Here is a 19,522-nt window from a genome sequence, read left to right on the forward strand (position 1 = left end):
GCATACGAATGTTTAGCATATCTGACACATAAATACCTTGCAATGCTGGCTACAAAATTCCCATGTGAATGCCTGTTCTCACTTTCAGGTGACATTGTAACTAATAACCGGGCAGCATTATCTCCTGTAAATGTAAACAAACTTGTTTGAGTGATTGGCTGAACAAAAAGTAGGACTGAGTGAACTTGTAGGCTCTAAAGTTTTACATTGTTTTGTTTTTGAGTGCAATTATGGAAAAAAAAATCTACATTTGTAAGTTGAACTTTCACGATTAAGAGATTTTACTACAATACTTGTATGTGGTGAATTGAAAAATAGTATTTCTTTTGATTACAAATATTTGCACTGTAAAAATGATCAAAACTAATATAAAGTGAGCACTGTACACTTTGTATTCTGTGTTGTAATTGAAATCAATATATTTGAAAATGTAGAAAAACATCCAAAATATTTAATAACTACTACTGAATGGCTGCTCAGTAAGAGAGCACCATCCATTCTGTGTACTGAATGAGGCATATCAAGTGTGCATTGGGAGTGCAGGGGAGGAAATTAAGACTCCGCAGGCAACCTTAATTGTGGCATTTCCTAACTTTGTAGTATGTTTGATTTTGCAACCTTAATGTTCTTTTGGTGTAGTTTTTTTTTTTTTTTTAGTATGGAATAGAATTGTGACATAAATCAGTGAAAGGTTTGTTCTGTGCATGATATGTTACATTTAAAGTATATGTATGTAGATGTTTATATGTATCAGTAGCAATATTTTATTATTTTGTATAGGAAATTTGTGACTTTACAATAACTACCATTAGGGTGATATACAGGAATTACACGGATGGAGTAATAATTGGCTGGTACTGTATGTAGGACTAGGTGTCCGTCCCTCCCCCTCAGCCTCCAAGGGAGGCCATGCCTTCTTGCTCCCGGGCCTCTGGCAAGACAAAGGTTACTGGGGGATTAGCAGTCTCTGAGGCCGTGGCTCTCTAAGCAGGGCCAGGCAGCAAGTAGTCCAGGGCTCTGGCCTCAGGCAGGGCAGAGAAACAAGTGGTCTAACAAGCTCAGCCCCTCAGGTAGGGCAGAGCAACAAGCAATCTAATTCCTGGCCCAACTCCAGAGGTCAGCTCTGGAGTTTTTCTGGCCAGGACTGCACTGGGGTTCTGAGTCTCCACCTGGAGGAGGGATGACAGGACCTGGTCTGCCTCCAAAGCCAGGTCCATGTCTTCCGCCTCCAGGCCCTGCAGAGTCTCCTTTACGGTGCAGGTAGTCCGGCGTGGAGCACTTTGGTGCACGCCTTCCTCCGCCACCTCTGAGGGCTCTGATACGACCAGCAGCTCCTCCTTCTCCACCCGAGAGGCCTTCCATGAGACCTTTCCGAGCTGTCGGCCTTCTACCAGGACCTCCTCCAGACCTGGAAGCTGTTTTTGGCAACCAGCTTCGTGTGCAGGGGGCAGAGTCTCCCTCAGTGTGCCGGAGGCTGGTCCTGGCAGAAACCACCAGGATTGGAGACCTCCTGGACTACGACGGGGGGACTGGGAGGACCCCCGGGTGCTCGGTCAACGCATGGGGCTCTTCACCCTTCTAACCCCCCTGCGCATACTCCAGGAGGTGGGGGCGGCCTTATCGACCACTTCTCTCGTTTTCCTGCAGCGGGCCCTGTGAGAGGGAGCTCCCTGCCCACCCCTCACCCCAGGCCCTCGGGATCTTTTTATCAGGCCCCTGTTCCGTGAGCTCCCCCGGAACCTGCCCGTTTACAGTCCTAGCCAGCTGCGTACCCTGTAGCCGGTCTGCCTTCGAACCGCGCCTAGGGATCAACTGTACACATTCATGCTCATACGTTGCATTTCCTCACCCTCGTGTCCCGCCCCGACATCAAATGGCGGCACTACTTTCCACCTGTAGAGGGTGAGGAGCCCTGGTGGGCCAGCCTCTATTCCACCTTGGTCCCATGGCCTGCTGGGGACATCGGTTGGCAGCTCTTTCCACGGAGCTGTGAGCATGGGCATGTATCTGGCACGGTTCACCCCCATTCCCGAGACTTGCCCCTTCTGCAGCGTGAGGGAGAACCTGTCGCACACCTATCTTGAATGTGCCAGATTGCAGCCCCTATTCCAGCTCCTCTAGCACCTCTTGCTGAGGTTCTGGCTGCACTTTTCCCCACACCTGTTCATTTTTGCACACCCTATACATGTCCCCACAAAGTTGTGAGACCTCCTCGTCAGCCTCCTCCTGGCACTGGCCACGGTCACCATCTACAATACCAGGAGGAGGATGCTGGGTGAGGGAGTGCTTTGTGACTGTGGGGCCTGTATCAGTCTTCCCTAGTCTCACACCTCTGGGCAGAGTTCCACTGGGCAGCATCCGCTGGCTCCCTAGACATCTTTGAGGAGCAATGAGCACTGTCCGGAGTCCTCTGCTCGGTGTCCCCACCTGGATCCCTCATTTTGAACCTCTGACCACCACTCCCAACCCTGTTTTTCATTAGTTGTCCCAAGTAATCATTTGGAACCTCACAGGCCTTCCAATAAGAACAAGCAATCTAGGGGCTCAGGCCTGCAAACAGGGCAGAGCGCCAAAGAGTCTGAGATCCTAGCTCTGGCAAACGGCAGACAAATGCAGGCCTCTTGGCCTAAAGTGGGGAGGCTGCTGCCCTGGGGTGGGGGTGGCAGTAGGGGGCCCACCCTACTCCACCGGGTTCCAGCCCAGGGCCTTAACATTGGCAGATGGTTCCGCCAATGGGTCAGCAGTGATCCAGCCAAAACACGCTGACCTGGATTCAGGCAACAACACAACTGGACTGTAGTCGGGTGTCCCTGGGCTACTTCCTATACTCCTTTCGCTGTGGTACCTGTGTCTTGGGGTTGTCCTCTGTCTCCTCAGAACATGTAGTCAGCAACAGTCCCATCAGCTCCTCGGCGTCCTGGTTGGCTGGCAGCTTTGGCGATCCTGGCGAGTTAGCACAATTGAGGTCCTCTTCAGGCTTCCACTCTAGCAGCAGGTGGGAGGCATCTGTCTCCTCCTTTGGTGGCTGTAGCCCAACTGAGCTTCAGGGTCTGCCCTTTATACTTCTTGTCCCACCCCTCTGCTTCCGGCAGGGTGGGCGTGGGTGTCCTTGCTCCGCCCACCGAGGTGTGGACGGGGATTCCTTCCATTAGTCTCTGAGGGAGGCCACGCCCCCTTGCTACACTGTACAGAAGTAAAGTAGCCAAAGCGTAAAGCCCTGATATAATATATGTCAAGTATTACAGAGAAATAACTCGTGGTTTTGTCCTTTCAAGGTGTCCATCTCTATTATGTTGGTGGCGAGGTGTATGCAGAATGCGTGAGTGACAGCAGCATTTTTGTACAGAGCCGCAACTGTAACTATCAGCATGGCTTCCACCCAGCCACTGTCTGCAAGATCCCCAGTGGCTGCAGCCTCAAGATTTTCAACAACCAGCTCTTTGCTCAGTTGCTCGCCCAGTCAGTCAACCATGGCTTTGAGGTGGTGTATGAGCTGACCAAGATGTGCACTATCCGAATGAGCTTTGTTAAAGTAAGGATTCCTTCTCTTCTGTTGCCTTTCTGGAAAGAAAAGGGAAATCCCAGGGATTAGTTAACTGGGTTGATCTTTTCCAATAGAGTTTTATCTAGCCACCAACATAAAAAAATGTATTAATGCTACTAAACAATTCACAGACTGTAGTTGCTGTAGAATGAAAGTGATGAGGCCTAGTTGTGAGGTGCTGAACACCTTCAGTTTTCATTGAACTTGATAGGAATTGATGGTGTTCCACACATTTCTGATCTCTTGCCACAAGGAACGAAGAGAATCTCTTCAAAGCTGTTCATCCATCCCAGCCATGTTCAGCTAATGAGTTAGCAGCTCCTTATGATCAATAGTATTGAAGACAACTGCCCACTGATTTGAGGAGACTGTTGACCATTGAAACTGTTGCTTTTCTGTGCCATGGCCTGGTCTAAACTAACTGCTCTCCAGAAACTTGGAACCTGTCAGATTCTGCTAGAGTTGATTTTTCTACGATCTTCTCAATGCCCTTTCCCAGCAAGAGGAGACTGGAGACTAGGGCCAGATTTTCACATCTAGGTACCCAAAGTCAGACTCCATAATCTGTATTTAGGCACCTAGATAAAGGTGGGATGATTTTCAGAGTGCCCATCATTCCCATTCAGTGTCCTTTGGAGTTGGGGTGGCTCAGCACCTCTGAAAACCAGCCCACTGCTGTTTAGGTGCAGAGTTCGAAGCCTGACTTTAGGCGCCCAGGTTTGGAAATACCGACCTAAGTGAAAAATGGCAAAGCTTAGGAGCAAGGGATAGAATACATAACTTTTTGAGCTCTGCCAGCAGCTTGCCCTCTCATTTACACTTACAGATTATAGCCTCACAGGCCCATCCATCTCCCATTAACTTGTCCTGACTAAGGCCATGTCTACACTACACAGCTTTTAGTGACACGGCTGTGTTGATACATATGTGTCACTAAAAGTCAGGCAGTGTAGCTGCTGTTTGTCAGCTCTTTTGCCAGCAAAATACTTTAACACCTCTGTTAAAGTTTAACACCTCTGAATGGCAAAAGTTGTGTCGTTCAATTGCCAGTGTAAGACATAGCTTAAGAGGAGCCTGGTGACTTTCAGGTGGTTGAACAAACCCCTCCCAGTGCCTCTCGAGCTTATGATTGAAGTTCTGGGAGAAAGCTAACCACAGGGGACTGGAAGTTTTTATCTGCACTTCTTCAGCTCTGGAAGACTCCCCCAGTCTAGTTGATCTTGTTTGTAATAACTGACAGGTCTTTGCAGCTTTATACAAGAAATGGTGCTGTCCAAATGACTGCAGTATTTATGCCAGAGGGGCGGGGCTTTTGGGCCAAGAATCAGGGCTGATATGCCTAGAATGAATATCAGCAGGGTCAAACCCCTCCTCCTCCTTGCAAAGTGTCTGAAGAGCTTCCTGAGTGCAGACCTGTCCCATAAAACTTTAAGGACCGAAGTCCTATCTGCATTTTGTGGAAATTAAAAATCCCCTGGCACTTTTTTTCCCTAAGAGTGCAAGCCAAAGTCTCCCAAGCCGTGACCTGCACTGTTATGCTGTGCTCCAGTTTGAGAAGGAATTGAAGTCTTGTACAACTCAAGTATTAGTGGCAAAAACAGTGTTCTTTGTTAGTGGACGACATGAATGGGCATGTTTGTTCAGGAAGTGCACGCAACACCTTCATTATCTCAGTAACTCGCTGGCGCTCTCTTTGATGTATTATCTGGAATCAAACCTGAGTGGCAGGGAATGCTGTTGTGTTTTCATGCTGAACCAGACTGCTCCCATGTTATCGTCTTGCGTTGTTGAAACAATTGTAAACACTATATCACCCTTTTGGCTCCCTATCATCAATGTGTGAGAGGTCCATTTCCAATCTTTTCAAACCTCATTGCTCCTCTTTATTTGTTCCTTGGAAAACTGCTTTGGGAGTCCTCTTATGGTCATTTTAGCAGCAAAACCTTGTCCTCTCCTCCACTGGGGACGGAGGGTGCAAGAAGCCACTTTCTGTCCCTTCTTCCCCCAGTGCACCCATGCAGCGGCTGGTTAGGATCACAACTGTAATAATACTAAGAACATATAGAATGCTTTTCATCTATAGATGGCGATGTTCTTTACAAAGGTGGGTATCATTTTCCCTGTTGCAGATGGGGAAACTGAGGCACAGAGAGGTTAAATGAGACCTCTACAATCACACAGCTTGTCAGTATCAGGAACAAAACCCAGGTCTTCTGACTCCCAGTTTGGTTCACTTCCTCTTGGACGTCACTGCCTGAGGCCATAGTGCTAAGGAGAGGACCTGGAAAACACACTTACTGTGGTGCTGCACAGCTTCAAGGGACTGCATAGCTTGCTCATCTGGGGCATGGCCAAGCCCTAGGCTCCCTTCATGTAGGCTGCTGTTGACACAACCTGCTGGGAGGGGCCTGTGCTGCTCCTGCTTGGAGCCGCCAGTATGGACTTCTGCTGAGTTCATTGCCTCCAGACCCCTGAGCCATTTGCTCTATGCTGGCAAACTGGCTCTTGGACCCTCCACTTAGTCACTGCTATCCCCATCGCAATCATATGAGACAAGACAACAAGCCTAGGATTTTGCCCGTAGTTTTGATTGTACTCCCTTTCTAATCACTCCAGAGAGCTCCTCCATCTGCTTAAGCTTCCAGCTTCATTTTAGTACTGGGAGCCAAGAATTCCAGTTGCAGCCCAGGGCAGGCAGTTCATAAGCAGCAGTGGAGTTGGAGTAACTTGCTTTGATAGAGACACAAGCAGAAGTCACAGTTCCTTGCCATTTTAGTCACGGTGGGTTTGAGTGTACAGCATGAATAGTAACAAACCCATTAAAGAGCCTGAGAATGTGTTCAAGCTGCCACGAGAGGGAGCTGTCCAGCCACTTAAACATTTGGCTTACTGCAATGTTGTCACTGTTCCATGCACCAAACTGGTCAGGTGTACACAAACTTTGATTCCCCCCTTCCCCCCCAGATTGGCAGTACTGCCAATAAAGTGAGGGGCTTAGGCACTTCTGACATTTGTTCTACTGTCTATGCACTTTTTGATGAAAAAAGAGTACAGAACACACCAGTATTACAGATCCAGGAGATCTGGTAGATAAACTGGGGCCAATATAAAGAAAAGAGTTTTTATGAAAATTTTTCCAGAACTTTAATGTAAACTGACTTCACTGCAGCCCAGAATGACGCTAATTGATTAAAAGGAGCCTGTTTGACAGGCCCCAAAGCTTAACTCTTCTCCCTGTAAAAATTCCACCATGTTAAAGTAAATGTCTCTTTGGTGATGACAAACCTATTAGCCCTCCAGATCAACAGCAACATAGATAAACCTCAGCATCTTTGCTCAGTGACCCACCAAAAGTGCCTGCTCCTGCCAAACCCACTCATGCTGACTAGTATCTTAGTTTGTGCTTAGTCCTATTGACATTGGAGTTCTGTTCCTGGCTCTGACATTGCCCAGGAGTGTGACTTTGAGCTAGTCTTGTAATCTCTCAATCCACTTAACTCAGTGAAATCAGCACGGTAAGGATAAGCCCCACTTGGTGTGGTAGAATTGGGCCTTCTGTGTTTGGGCTGAAATTAGGCATAGTAGCTCCTAGATTACATACTGAATGTTGTGGTTTATTTTATGCAGCACAATAAGAACTCAGTTCTGCACCCATTGAAACAGACTTGCTGGTTGTCCCGGTTGCTCCAGGACTCCAGTGCATTATTAACGCCATCACACTCTCTTGGGAGTCTCTCAAATCCCAGCCAGAGTCCTGGGCAGCTGGCAGAGTGGCCTCCTGCTACAGGATCCACTGTGGAGAACTGTTGAGAAGCCTGAGGCTTCTTGTATATCCCATCTCCCTGCGGTGGGGTCTGTGAGAGCAAGGCACAGAGAGGAACGGCGAGCAGGTGTGTGTATGCCCCATATACCTTTTCTTGAGGTGAGGGTGTAGTTGATGGAGGAGACAGAGGAAAATAGGAAATGAGGGACACGGGAAGATCCAAAGTGAGAATGGTGGAGCAGGAGATGAAGGAATGATGAGATAGGGAAAGGGAACATACACAAATGGGTGAAGCCCAAAATGTTCCCCACCCTAGAGGAGACTGAAAGAAAGGAGGAACCCCCCTACACACACATTAGAAGAAAGGCATGGGGAGAGAAACCCATGCCCTCAAGAACCCCGAATGAGAAAGCTATGGAGCCTCCTCATAAGAGACAATTGCAGGTCAGAATCGCCAGAAGAGGAAGGGGGTTGATGATGGATGGAAAAGCCTATAAATAAACTAAGTGTAAATTAGAAGAGGCTCATGGGGCCTTGTAGGAGTCTCAGTATTCAAACATCTGTCTGAACCACAAACTTTTAGATAATCGTGTCACCAATAATCTTAAATTCACCGAATGCACAGACAGTTCTGGCCCTTAAGGCTCCCCCACTTGTTGGAGAAGTTGTCCCTAGAGAAATGTATTAAATGCTGGCAACTTAGTTGACATCGCTGGCCACTTTCCCACTGGCTGCAATGAGGCTGGGCCTTTAGTGGTGGAATTACAATGAAAAAGAAACTCACCTTTTGATCCTTTGGTATTTTTGTAGGGCTGGGGAGCAGAGTATCATCGCCAGGATGTTACAAGCACTCCTTGCTGGATTGAGATTCATCTGCACGGACCATTGCAATGGCTGGATAAGGTGCTCACACAGATGGGCTCACCTCATAACCCCATCTCCTCAGTCTCTTAAGAATCATCTCTAATATTACCTATAGGATGGATGCTATTGCAGGCAGTGGCTTATAGAATCTCCAAGTAAAAGAAGTTTCTATATGTAGATGTAAATATATATACATAGTCTACTATCCCTATTTTTTTCATGGTATGTTTTGTCATTTCTAGTTAACATGATGCTAGTATGACAAGGTTAGAATTCAGGGTTAGCATGTCTAGTCTCATATGAAATAAACCAGATCCCTGCAAAGAGCTAAACATTTCCTGTGAGTATCTTCACTTCCCACCCAAGTCTTCGAGAGGTGAGAATACTCAGCACGCCATATGGATTAAGAACCCCTGGCTGCAGAGAACCAACACCAAGCTGTGCACCACTTAAACCCATTTTAAATTCTGTGGGCTTAAGCAGGACCAAAGTGGCCTGCAAGATTTGTGCATAGGGTGAATTGCAGCTGGTGAGTTAAAGGAATAAACAGCAGTTCCAGTCTGTCTCCCTATTTGTGACATTCCGCAGGGTACAATCTGGACTGTTGAACAGCTGTGTCTCCTCAGTTCTCAACCTGGCATTGCCTTTTACACTGCTTTGCTGTGAGAACAACCACTCCTGGCCTGTTCAAACACAGCCTCTAGCATGCAAAATCACTCCCAGCTGAAAGATATGAATGTTCTAGCCAGTCACTCCTGAATTATATACAGAGTGACACCAGCAAATTCTCAGTCCCAAACTTGTCCCCAGAAATGTGTGTCTTGTACTGCCCAGCACCGTCCTGGACAATACAAGTTCATAGAAGGTCCATCACTTCATTAATAGAAAATTATGTGCACAAACACTGTTATCTCAAATGGAGGTTCCCAAACACTTCAGTCCAAACACACTGGTTTAAATAAAACAAGTTTATTAACTACAGAAATATAGATTTTAAGTGATTATGAGTAATAAGGTATAAAAGTCAGAATTGGTTACAAAGAAATAAAAGGTAAAACACAAACTAATACCTAACTTATCAAGCTAAGTGAATTCAAAGCAAAGGTTTTTCTCACCACATGCTTTTACTAGCTGAACTCTTTCAGTCAGGCTCCCTCCCCCCCAGTCAGTGTTTCTTCAGGTGTCATTAACGCCATGAGCAGATGGAAAGGGAGGAGAGAGGTGATTTGTGTCCTCTGTTCCTCATTTTTACATCTTTTCCTCCTCTTAGAGAATCATCTCCAGCTGGGGTTCAGGTGGCAGCAAATCTGTCTCCCAAGATGAAAATGTATTGCTCGCACCCTTCTTCTTGCCAAAGAATGGCTGCTTACCCAGGTGATTGTCCAATTGATTTTGTTGACACCTGGCAGACGCGTCCATTTTCCTTTTGTCTCTGAGGAACTGGTTTGGGCTGCTTCCCCAGAACTGGAATATGCCTTATAAGATTCCACTGTATGATGCTACTAACTTTACATACAATGTTACCAGACATATTATATCAGGCCGATAATGATCAGCGAGTTATGAGTTTTTAAACAATACCTCACAAGGCATACTTTGTACAAGATTTATCATAGTTTTGTAAAAGTGAACATACGAGTACAGTCTGTTACACTATTGCAAAGCATTATGGGCTAGGCCCTACGAGGAGCTTAGTTTTCCACATCTACCGTTGATTTCAGTGGGAACTGCTGGCTCACAGGAGGTGTTCAGCCCTTCCTTGTCCGAGCATCCTGGGCTAACCCAAGTAGTCAGATACTGTTGACACAGTAGTGTATGGTACTGTTGCACTGAAAAACAAGAACAATTTCATTTAAACAAAACCAAAATCTATGCATATATAGTATTTAAAAATGAGTTAACTTCCACTGCTTTTTGCAAGATAAAAATAAATAAATACTTATCTGGCATGTAAACTTCATCCTCTCCACTGAGCAGTATTGATGTATTTTGTTTTTAAATTAGAACTATCTGTAGTTGACTATTGTGCTGCTAGCCATGGTACGTCTAAAAGGCACTTGGACTGTGAGTCACAAAAGGGAAGTGAAAATTGTGGAATTACATAACTAGCTTATCATTCTCCTTGGGAAAGCCTCTGTACTGGGTACATGGCAGAGGTGGGAGCAGCAAACATACAAGGGTGGGAGGTGGGAGTGGGATTGAGTCGGATACATTTACTGTATTGATGGTGCCTTGCTTCAGGGATTGATTCTGGGCCACTGATTATTCGGGGTTCAGCAGGTGATGCTCTCAGCCAGTCAGAGGGGGCAAAGGATACCGTACACATCCCTACAGTTGCTGGAACAAGCTGTTTACCATCTTAGCCATAGGCCTTGGCATTTGCACAGTGGTTTTGGCTGTGCTGCAGGGAATGACCAGGGCTGCAGGGGCATAGCGGTGGGCAAAAATATTTTATAAGCTTCCAGTTCACATTCCCTCTGCAAGTGGGACATGCTTTTGCCTACACTCTAGTGCATGGAACCAGCCTGGCAAAACTCCACTCGCCCAGGGCACATCACCTTTTCCGAAGGGCTCCAATACTTTTTCATGATCACCAACAACATGTGAAAGGAGTGGGGGAATATTTGATTATGCCTAGGCAGGACAGTTTAGCTAGCTGCCAGGAACCAGGTTGCTATAAGGGACAGAAACTCCAGTAACTTCATAGATCCCACTTTTTACTATAACAGAAGTGTTACCCTGAAACTTTTATTGAACAGAATGATTTTTCTTTTCTCCTTGCACAATAGCTAGAACTAAGCATTGCACTGTCTAATTGTAAGACGAGGATTTCTGAAACCTTTTAAGTATATTTTGCATAAAACCCAAACGACATCTGATAAAAATACTTCTCACAACTTCTGGAAACTGTGTAATACCTATTATAAGGTGATAATTATGAATGTAGCACAAGAATTTTTAATAAACCAACAGGGTTACTTTCTTTGAATACAGCGTCAAGCATTTCCAACAGTGTTAGTGCACAGAATAATAAAGGATCATTAAATTCTGTGCAAGATAGCAAGTTTTCATGGGAAATGTGTATTGGCGAAGAGCCCCATTCTGTCACCACTTGATAGCAGCAGCATTATCTGATAGGAGAAGCTTTATAATCTCCCACAGCAATGAAATCAAGTAATACTGGTACAGAGAAACTCTAGACATGCCATTTACTGCTTAGCAGAGTTGAGAAAATTAGTTTGAAAAGACATTTTCATCAGCTCTCTAATCTTCTCTACACAGCATCTTCTGCATCAGCAATGTCACCCTACTGGGGTCTTTGAACTGTGATTTTCAAAATACTCATTGCTCAGTTTCTCCACCAATTTTTCTGTGCTTTTCTGACTGCAGCTCCCCCTCCCTTTTTAGCAGCTGAGAATGGAGAAAGCTCACTCGCTCCATTTCAGCAGCTAGTTACTTCCTCCATTCTGTATCCCAGGTTCATCCTTTCCTTCTGCGCTTCCCTTTTCAGTGAAAGATAATTGACTCCCTCCAACCCACAGGGGAGGAGTTGCAACCTCCTCCTCAATCCCCTGTTAATGCCTGTATAGAATGGACAGCTGGGCTTGATTATAGACATTCTTAGCATCTTCCTCTTCTACTCAGAGAGTGAACATGTCCCTTCCAGCTGTAGAATCCAGTTGTCTCCTGCTGATAGTGCAGCAGAACACCTGCCCAGCTGCACTGGTCTCTTTTCTAAAATATTTTTGGTTCGTAGGGGGTTTCACCTCCGGAACGCAAGGGCATTTGCACAGTAATAACCCATGTGATTTGTGTGTGATTAAAACACCAATCACCTCAGGTTGGCTTTTTTCCTTCCTGCATTCCACTCTCTGGGAGTAATCCTTAAAAATAGCCCCATTGACTTGAGTAGGACTACACCCCTGAGTAAGGGCTGCAGTAACAAGTTCCTAGTGTGTAAACCCCACTTGCCTTGTTAAGGTATTTCATCAGATTTTAAAGCATTCACAGCAGACCTGGCAAAACCCTAAATTACACTCAGGCCAAATTTTACAAAAGCAGCCACTGATTTCCAATGCCCAGCTTCAGCTGCCTTACACCAGATCATCCAGGTTACTTAGGTGCTTATCACCATTAATTTCAATGGGAGCTAAAGGCCTAAACATCTTTGAGACTCTGGGCCCTTGGGCCTGAATTTCAAAGGGCCTCAGTGTCTGCAGCTCTCATTGATTTTAGCTGCATGGTCAGCCTATTCTGAATGACAAGTCCACGTTGTCTGAAACTGGGCATAAATTTCCCATAACTTATTGCAAGGGAATTCTGTATTTCACTGTAACGTTTCCCCATTGTAAATGGTGATATTTTCTGCTCAAAGGTCCTCATGACACTGTCAGCTAGTATTCAATTAAAAACCTTTAAACGAACTCATAAATACTGCAGCTTTTGATAGGCTGCCAGAGAGATTTAAAAGCCACTTAGAGGAAAACTAATTCACAAAGACAGGTTTTTTTTAATGTTTTTTTTAAAGCTTCTGGGCATCAACAATTCAAACCATGTTTAAGGTTCCTACTGAGAAGAGCAATGTATCAAAAGAGAGTTATGAGATTTAAGCTGCTAGTGGCACAAAGAACATTCATCATGGTGCTCAGACCACTTATTTTCCTATTAAGAAATCTGTGCAAGAAAATTGTTGTGCGTTGATGATAGTTTAATTGCTGCCAGTACTTCAGAAATGCCAGTATTAATATATCACCTTTTTCCAGAGCCTGTTCAAGCAAACCTTGCATCCCCCATGAAGCCATCAGTTGGCCCCTTCTTTTTCCCACCCTTAATCCCCATTTACCCCACATCAGATGGGCAGGTATGTAGTGTGTCCAGACCTGGTCTGTACGTGTGTTTGTGGAGAGAGTTAGGAGCTCATCTGGAATACTGTGTGCAGTTCTGGTCTCCCATGTTGAAGAAGGATGAATTCAAACTGGAACAGGTACAAAGAAGGGCTCCTAGGATGAGCCAAGGAATGGAAAACCTGTCATATGAAAGGAGACTCAAAGAGCTTGGCTTGTTTAGCCTAACCAAAAGAAGGTTGAGGGGGGGATATGATTGCTCTTTATAAATATATCAGAGGAATAAATATTAGGGAGGGAGAGGAATTATTTAAGCTTAGTACCAATGTGGACACAAGAATAAATGGATATAAACTGGACACTAGGAAGTTTAGACTTGAAATTAGACAAAGGTTTCTAACCATTAGAGGAGTGAAATTCTGGAACAGCCTTCCAAGGGGAGTAATGGGGGCAAAAGACATATCTGGCTTTAAGACTAAGCTTGATAAGTTTATGGAGGGGATGGTATGATGGGATAGCCTAATTTTGGCAATTAATTTGGCAACTGATCTTTGATTATCAGCAGGTAAGTATGCCCAGTGGTCGGTGATGGGATGTTAGATGGGATGGGATCTGAGTTACTACAGAGAAGTCTTTCCTGGGTGCTGGCTGGTGAGTCTTGCCCACATGAACAGGGTTTAACTGATCGCCATATTTGGGGTCAGGAAGGAATTTTCCTCCAGGGCAGATTGGCAGAGGCCCTGGAGGTTTTTCACCTTCCTCTGCAACATGGGGCACGGGTCTCTTGCTGGAGGATTCTCTGCAGTTTGAGGTCTTCAAACCACAATTTGAGGACTTCAGTTACTCAGACATAGGTTAGGGGTTTGTTACAGGAGTCGGTGGGTGAGATTCTGTGGCCTGCATTGTGCAGGGGGTCAGACTAGATGATCATAATGGTCCCTTCTGACCTTAAAGTCTATGAGTCTATGAGTTTCCTGTTAAACAGGAGCACAGAAAACCTTGCAGTGCAATACACCTCTACCTCGATATAACGCGACCCGATATAACACAAATTCGGATATAACGTGGTAAAGCAGTGCTCCGGGGGAGCGGGGCTGCGCACTCCAGTGGATCAAAGCAAGTTCAATATAACGCGATTTCACCTATAACACAGTAAGATTTTTTGGCTCCCAAGGACAGCATTATATCGAGGTAGAGGTGTAGTTATGGCTGCAATAAAGGGGCAGACATTCTCATTGCCGTTAGGGCCCAAGGTCCTGTTGTCCCTGCTCCACAGTATATGTTTGTGACACAGCTGCCAGCTAGGGATCTAGAGCCCAATCCAACACCCACAGAAGTAAGTCTTGCCAATGAGTCCAATGGGTGGTCAGTCAAGACTATAGTCCTTTAAGTCAAACTGTAGTGATGTGTCCTACACATTAGCTCTGCAGGTTCATCCCTGGTGGTGACCAAGATGGTGGTTGCGACATTGTCACAGGAGAGCTCTGCTAAGGAGAGGCAACTTGTACTTCATACCTTATGGCACTGAAGCATGAACATCAGTGGGCCCCCTCCACTTAACGGTGGAGGGAGAGGCATCTGTGTCTAGCTTTGTCTGATCTGACCCTGCTCTTTCATGGCTGACAGCATTTATTATCTGCTTGCAAAGCTATGAGATTCAGGAAGCATCACTTACCACTTGCTGCTTAGAGAGATGTAGAGTTCCTTAGATGTGACTACTATGGGAGGAACTGCAGCTGTTTCTTTTGGTTGAATAGCATCATTAATAAAGAAGTGTGGCTTAATTTATTTGTTCCTGGAATGGATCTCAAGGGGAAAGCCAGTGTTCTTGGCTCATTAGGGACTTTTTCTCTTTTGTATTCAACTTTAAGCATACTTAAATTCTATCTGATAAAGCTGGGGGGAGATCTATAGACCATTTGAAATGTAATGTGTGATATCATCCCTAGCAGTGCAGGGCAGTTTGTGCTGGAAGTCAAAACCATAGACAAGCATTTCATCCTACTTCCTATTAATCTCTCTCTCATTACTGATTCCAAGAAAACAAGAAGCAGATGTGGTAAATAAAGCTTGGGGTGCAATGGAGTAAACTCAGAACACACATTAAAATGTCATTTTCAAAGCTGAGGCATGTTGCCCATAATAGAGATTGTGCTGTTACCTGGGAAGCTGGTTTTATCCTGGGCGTCTCCTGCTTTTGAGTTGGGACAGGCAGCTAGTCAGAACAGTCTGCAGGTGCAAGTGGGAGCTTTAGTGAAAGAGCTGAGAAGGGTCCAAGCAGGGCTGCAGCATTCTAAAGCTCTTAGGACTAAATTCTGCTTCACTGAGGGACCAGGGAGAGTGGAGATGTAGCTCATGAGCAGAATGCCCCATTCCACCAAGGAAAGGTGTGATGGTAGGGAGCATGCTGGACAGTGTTATGTGTGCTGCAGCAATTTGCAGCTATGCATGCCTCTCTATCCTTCCATCTGAGTCTGTGCATGGCGCAAAAGGGCCTAATCATAGTCCCAGTCTGGCTGGGCACTGCATAGCAAGGGCTATGAATGGCTAGGTGCCCCCACACTATTAGGGAGTTGTGTTCAGTCTGGCTCCTGGATAGAGGAGAGAATCCCTGTACCTTCTTTCACCCAGTAAGCTGCTGGAATGACTCAACAGGAAAAAAAACCCAAGTCACAGTCAGCAAGGCCTGTTTCTTAAGGCATAACCTTTATAACAAGAAATCAGAATAAGTTCATGTCAACAAAAAATCTCCCCAGCATCATGCCATGGCTCCTTGTGCAGAGCACTACCTTCTTAATGGCATTCTCCTCCCAGAACAACCATTCTCAGACCCCTTTCCTTTGAGCACCTGCTGAGGGGTATTAACCCTTTGTTTAGAAGGGGTCAGCTAATACTCCTGTCAAACACCCACTTTGCCCCAGAGCACCTGCACAAGACTAGACAACATATAGCTTTTATTTTACAATCAACTGCCTGTGCAAATTAGATCAAATACTTCCTCCTTAAATTGATTCCCTGGGTTAGAACATAAGACTGGCCATACTGGATCAGACCAATGGTCCATCTCACCCAGTATCCTGTCTTCTGATAGTGGTTGATGCCAGATGCTTAGAGGGAATGAACAGAACAGGGTAATTATTGAGCAATCCCCCATCATCCAGTCCCAGCTTCTGGCAGTCAGAGGCTTAGGGACAGCCAGAGCATTGGGTTACCATCTTGGTTAATAACCATTTTGGGGTTGGTTTGTTTAATTCTGTTTTAAATTACACACTGTGTCCCTTGAAGTCAGTTGCACTTCTATCATTGCCAGTGTGAATACTTCCAGCTAATTGTGAACTTTTTTCTGATGTGTGGTCTTAGGGTTTTTTTTGTTACATATGTATACTGCTATTTTGTATTCTGAGTTAGTCCTAAAATGGTCATGCACAATAATAGCACAGGAAAACTAAACCAACCAGTTAATTTCAAATACATAATTCATCATACATTGAAATCCATGGAAGTTTGGTTAATCCTAACCCCTTGCACTTTCAAATACATTATCATGTCATCTGTATCAAAATGTTTCTGATATTACAATGTGCTAAAATATTACAGTCTCATTAATTCACACTCATGCCTGCGAGACACTGCAGATTAGTGAGCACGGGAACAAATTTAACAAAGAGCCGGGATAAATCATCACACATTTTCTTCATTTGTTTTGGCAATTTCAGTTCTGTTTTACTTATTTATAATTCTTTCTAAAATACAAATAAATTTACCACAGTATACTTTGTAAAGATAACTCATTGTTAGTAATTCAAGATCTCATTATAGCACTGCCTCTGCTATTTAAATTTTGCTGATAAATGGGGAGATTAACCCCTTTCTGTGTGGATTATAAAGTGTGTATAGTAATGAAAGCTCTAATCCTCCAAAGATGTATGCATGTGAGGGGCAAAACTATGGATTTGAGGGGTTCTCTGCTGTTTATTGGTATGTATTAGTTATCACACTCTAGTTGAGGGAAAAACCAGTACCAAATGGAATATATATACACAAAGGCTTGGAAGGATTAGATTTTTATTGGTGAACGTCAGTAAACATCAATTTCACAGCATATACACAAACCAGTTGGGAAAATATCCATCTATAAAAATCAAAATTTACAGATAGGTGAAATAAGAAAAATGCAGTTTGAGAACTTATGAGGATATTTACTTTGTATATTTTCATATGTGATGTTGAAAATGTGTGTTCTATTGGTTAGAAAGCTTTAATTTTTTGGATCTCAATGTCTGCTGTCATTAAATAATTATTGTCTGACACCCCCCCCCCATAATTTCCTGCAACTCTGAAAATTTAAATTGATAGAAATTAAAAAAATGCTTAAAACCCATAATTTTGTGCAATTGTGAAAGTTTAAATAAATAAAAATGGAAAAAAATGCTTAAAATGAAACATTATCTGTCAAAATTATTTTTAAAACAACAAATTCTACCAAGCCTAAATAAAGAGTAAAATACACAAGTTCTCTCTCTGGTGGATTTTGCCCTTTCTCCCACTATCACAGCCAGGGCCGGATCCAGGCACCAGCTAAGGAAGCAGGTGCTTGGGGCAACCAATATCAAGGGGCGGCACTCCGGTTGCTACTGGAATGGCATGTCCGGGTCCTCGGCGGCGGGTCCCTCAGTCCTTGTTGGAATGAAGGACCTGCCACCGAAGAGTGGAGCGGTGCGATTGCGCTGCCGCAGCTTTATTTATTTTTTTTTGCCACTTGGAGTGGCAGAAAACCTGGAGCCAGCCCTGATCACAGCCTGAGCAAAACAACTTCATCATCCAGAAAAAAGGGATCTAGGGTATGTCTACACTTCAAAAATAAACCCATAGCAGGAAGTCTCAGAGTTTGTGCTCATGGGGCTTGTGCTTCGGGGCTAAAAATAGCAGTGTTGGCATTCCCGCTTGTGCTTGAGCCTGGGACCCACTCTCCTAGCTGGCTTTGAGTCTGGGCTCTAAGTCAAATGGGAACATCTACTCTGCTATGTTTAGCCCAGTAGCACAAGCCCCGTGTGCCCAAGTAAGTTGACTCAGGCTCTGAGACATACTGCTGCAGAGGTTTCTTTGCAGTGTAGACGTACCCTCAGTGTCATTCTCAGGCAGATGTCCTTGCCATTCCAAAAACTTGCCAGTGCAAATTAGTGCATGGGTAGTGCCACTTGTACACTTGCCTCTTGAGACAGAAGTAGTAGCCTTCATGAGCCTGAGAGTTGAGAGCCATGTTAAGTCCTCCAACTGGCAAACTAGACCTTGCTATCACATCGAGAAAAACATTATGCTTGCTACATAGTTAAGTAGCTTTTCCAAATCCTTTGTCCTGTCAAGGGTGACTGGGGCTGCCTGAAAACAATGTACTTGGTCTGATGTTTGAATAATACACTTTATCAATCTTTCATTTCTTTGGATAGAATTATCCTGGTGTAATAATGATCATACACATCTTGTGCTTATTGTTAATAAAGTTACTTCCAAACAGAGAGCAGCTTTTTGGTGTGAATTTTTCTGCGTGGCTGAGATTTACAAATTAAACCTTGATAAGGGTCTAGGGCCCAATCCTGCTCCCATTCACTACAGGCACAGGAGCACCCCCCTTAGAAAACTCTCAATCAGATGAGTAAACCTTATACACATAGTCCCACTGGAATCCAGGGTTCTTCTTCAAGTGCTTGCTGATGCCAATTCCGTTCTAGGTGTGTGCGTGCCCATGGAGACTTTTGCCCTAATAGTATCTGTAGGGTCAGCTGCGGTGCCCCCGAGGGCCATGCTCATGCATCAGTATATCAGGCGCTGCCAGCTGTACACCCTCTCAGTTCTTTCTTACCATCTGTGACGGTTGGTTGGAATGCCTTGTCTTGCATTGCAAGAACATTAGCGATTCTTTCAGCCGATTGTTCTGTCTCCTTTGTAGTTAGTTTTTAGGTACTTAGTTTAACCGTTAAGTGTCACATAGTTTTAGTAGTTAAGAGTCCCAGCTAGGACTTCGCTGCAAAGTGGGGCATGCCCCATGCTTTAAGCCAGGTTCATCGTGTACCCAGCCGATGCCCATCGTGACCCCCACAACAGCTGTTTCAAGTGTCTGGGGGAATCACACAGAAAAGACAAGTGCAGGATCTGCAAGAACTTTCACCCTAGAACCCAGAAGGAGCGGGATATCCGCTTGAGGGCCCTCCTCACGGAGGCTGTGCTTCGTCCTGCCTCAGAGCCCTCCGGTCAAATTCCATGCCTAGTACTTCGGCATTAGTGTGCAGTGCACCGCTGGCTACGGAACCCGCCCAGCACCATTCCCCTTTGCTGGTGCCCAAGAAACGGCAGAAGCCCAAGGGCCCCTGGGCTCCGCAGGACAAGGGGGCTTTGGATAAAGGACCTGTGTCAGGCCATGTGCCTGCCCCGGAGCTACACAGGGGTACCACTGTGGTTAGACCCCCTAGCCCAGCCAGGGATCCACCGCTGTCTCCCACAATTTCAGGT

The 19,522-nt window shown here is 45.1% G+C and overlaps 1 protein-coding gene across 2 annotated transcripts in view; it reads left to right on the plus strand.

Annotated features, from left to right (window-relative positions):
* The window catches only part of SMAD9 (SMAD family member 9), a 71,745-nt gene extending 62,694 nt beyond the window's left edge, over positions 1-9,051 (plus strand). For both annotated transcript variants that reach the window (XM_045015615.1, XM_045015623.1), the window contains 2 exons: positions 3,276-3,532; positions 8,118-9,051. In XM_045015615.1, the coding sequence (XP_044871550.1) occupies positions 3,276-3,532; positions 8,118-8,261 (401 nt within the window). In that variant the 3' untranslated portion in view covers positions 8,262-9,051. The remainder of the gene's footprint in view (positions 1-3,275; positions 3,533-8,117) is intronic.
* Positions 9,052-19,522: the final 10,471 nt, after the last annotated feature.

This window comes from Mauremys mutica, chromosome 1 (genome assembly GCF_020497125.1).
Source record: "Mauremys mutica isolate MM-2020 ecotype Southern chromosome 1, ASM2049712v1, whole genome shotgun sequence".
Taxonomy (NCBI): Eukaryota; Metazoa; Chordata; order Testudines; family Geoemydidae; genus Mauremys; species Mauremys mutica.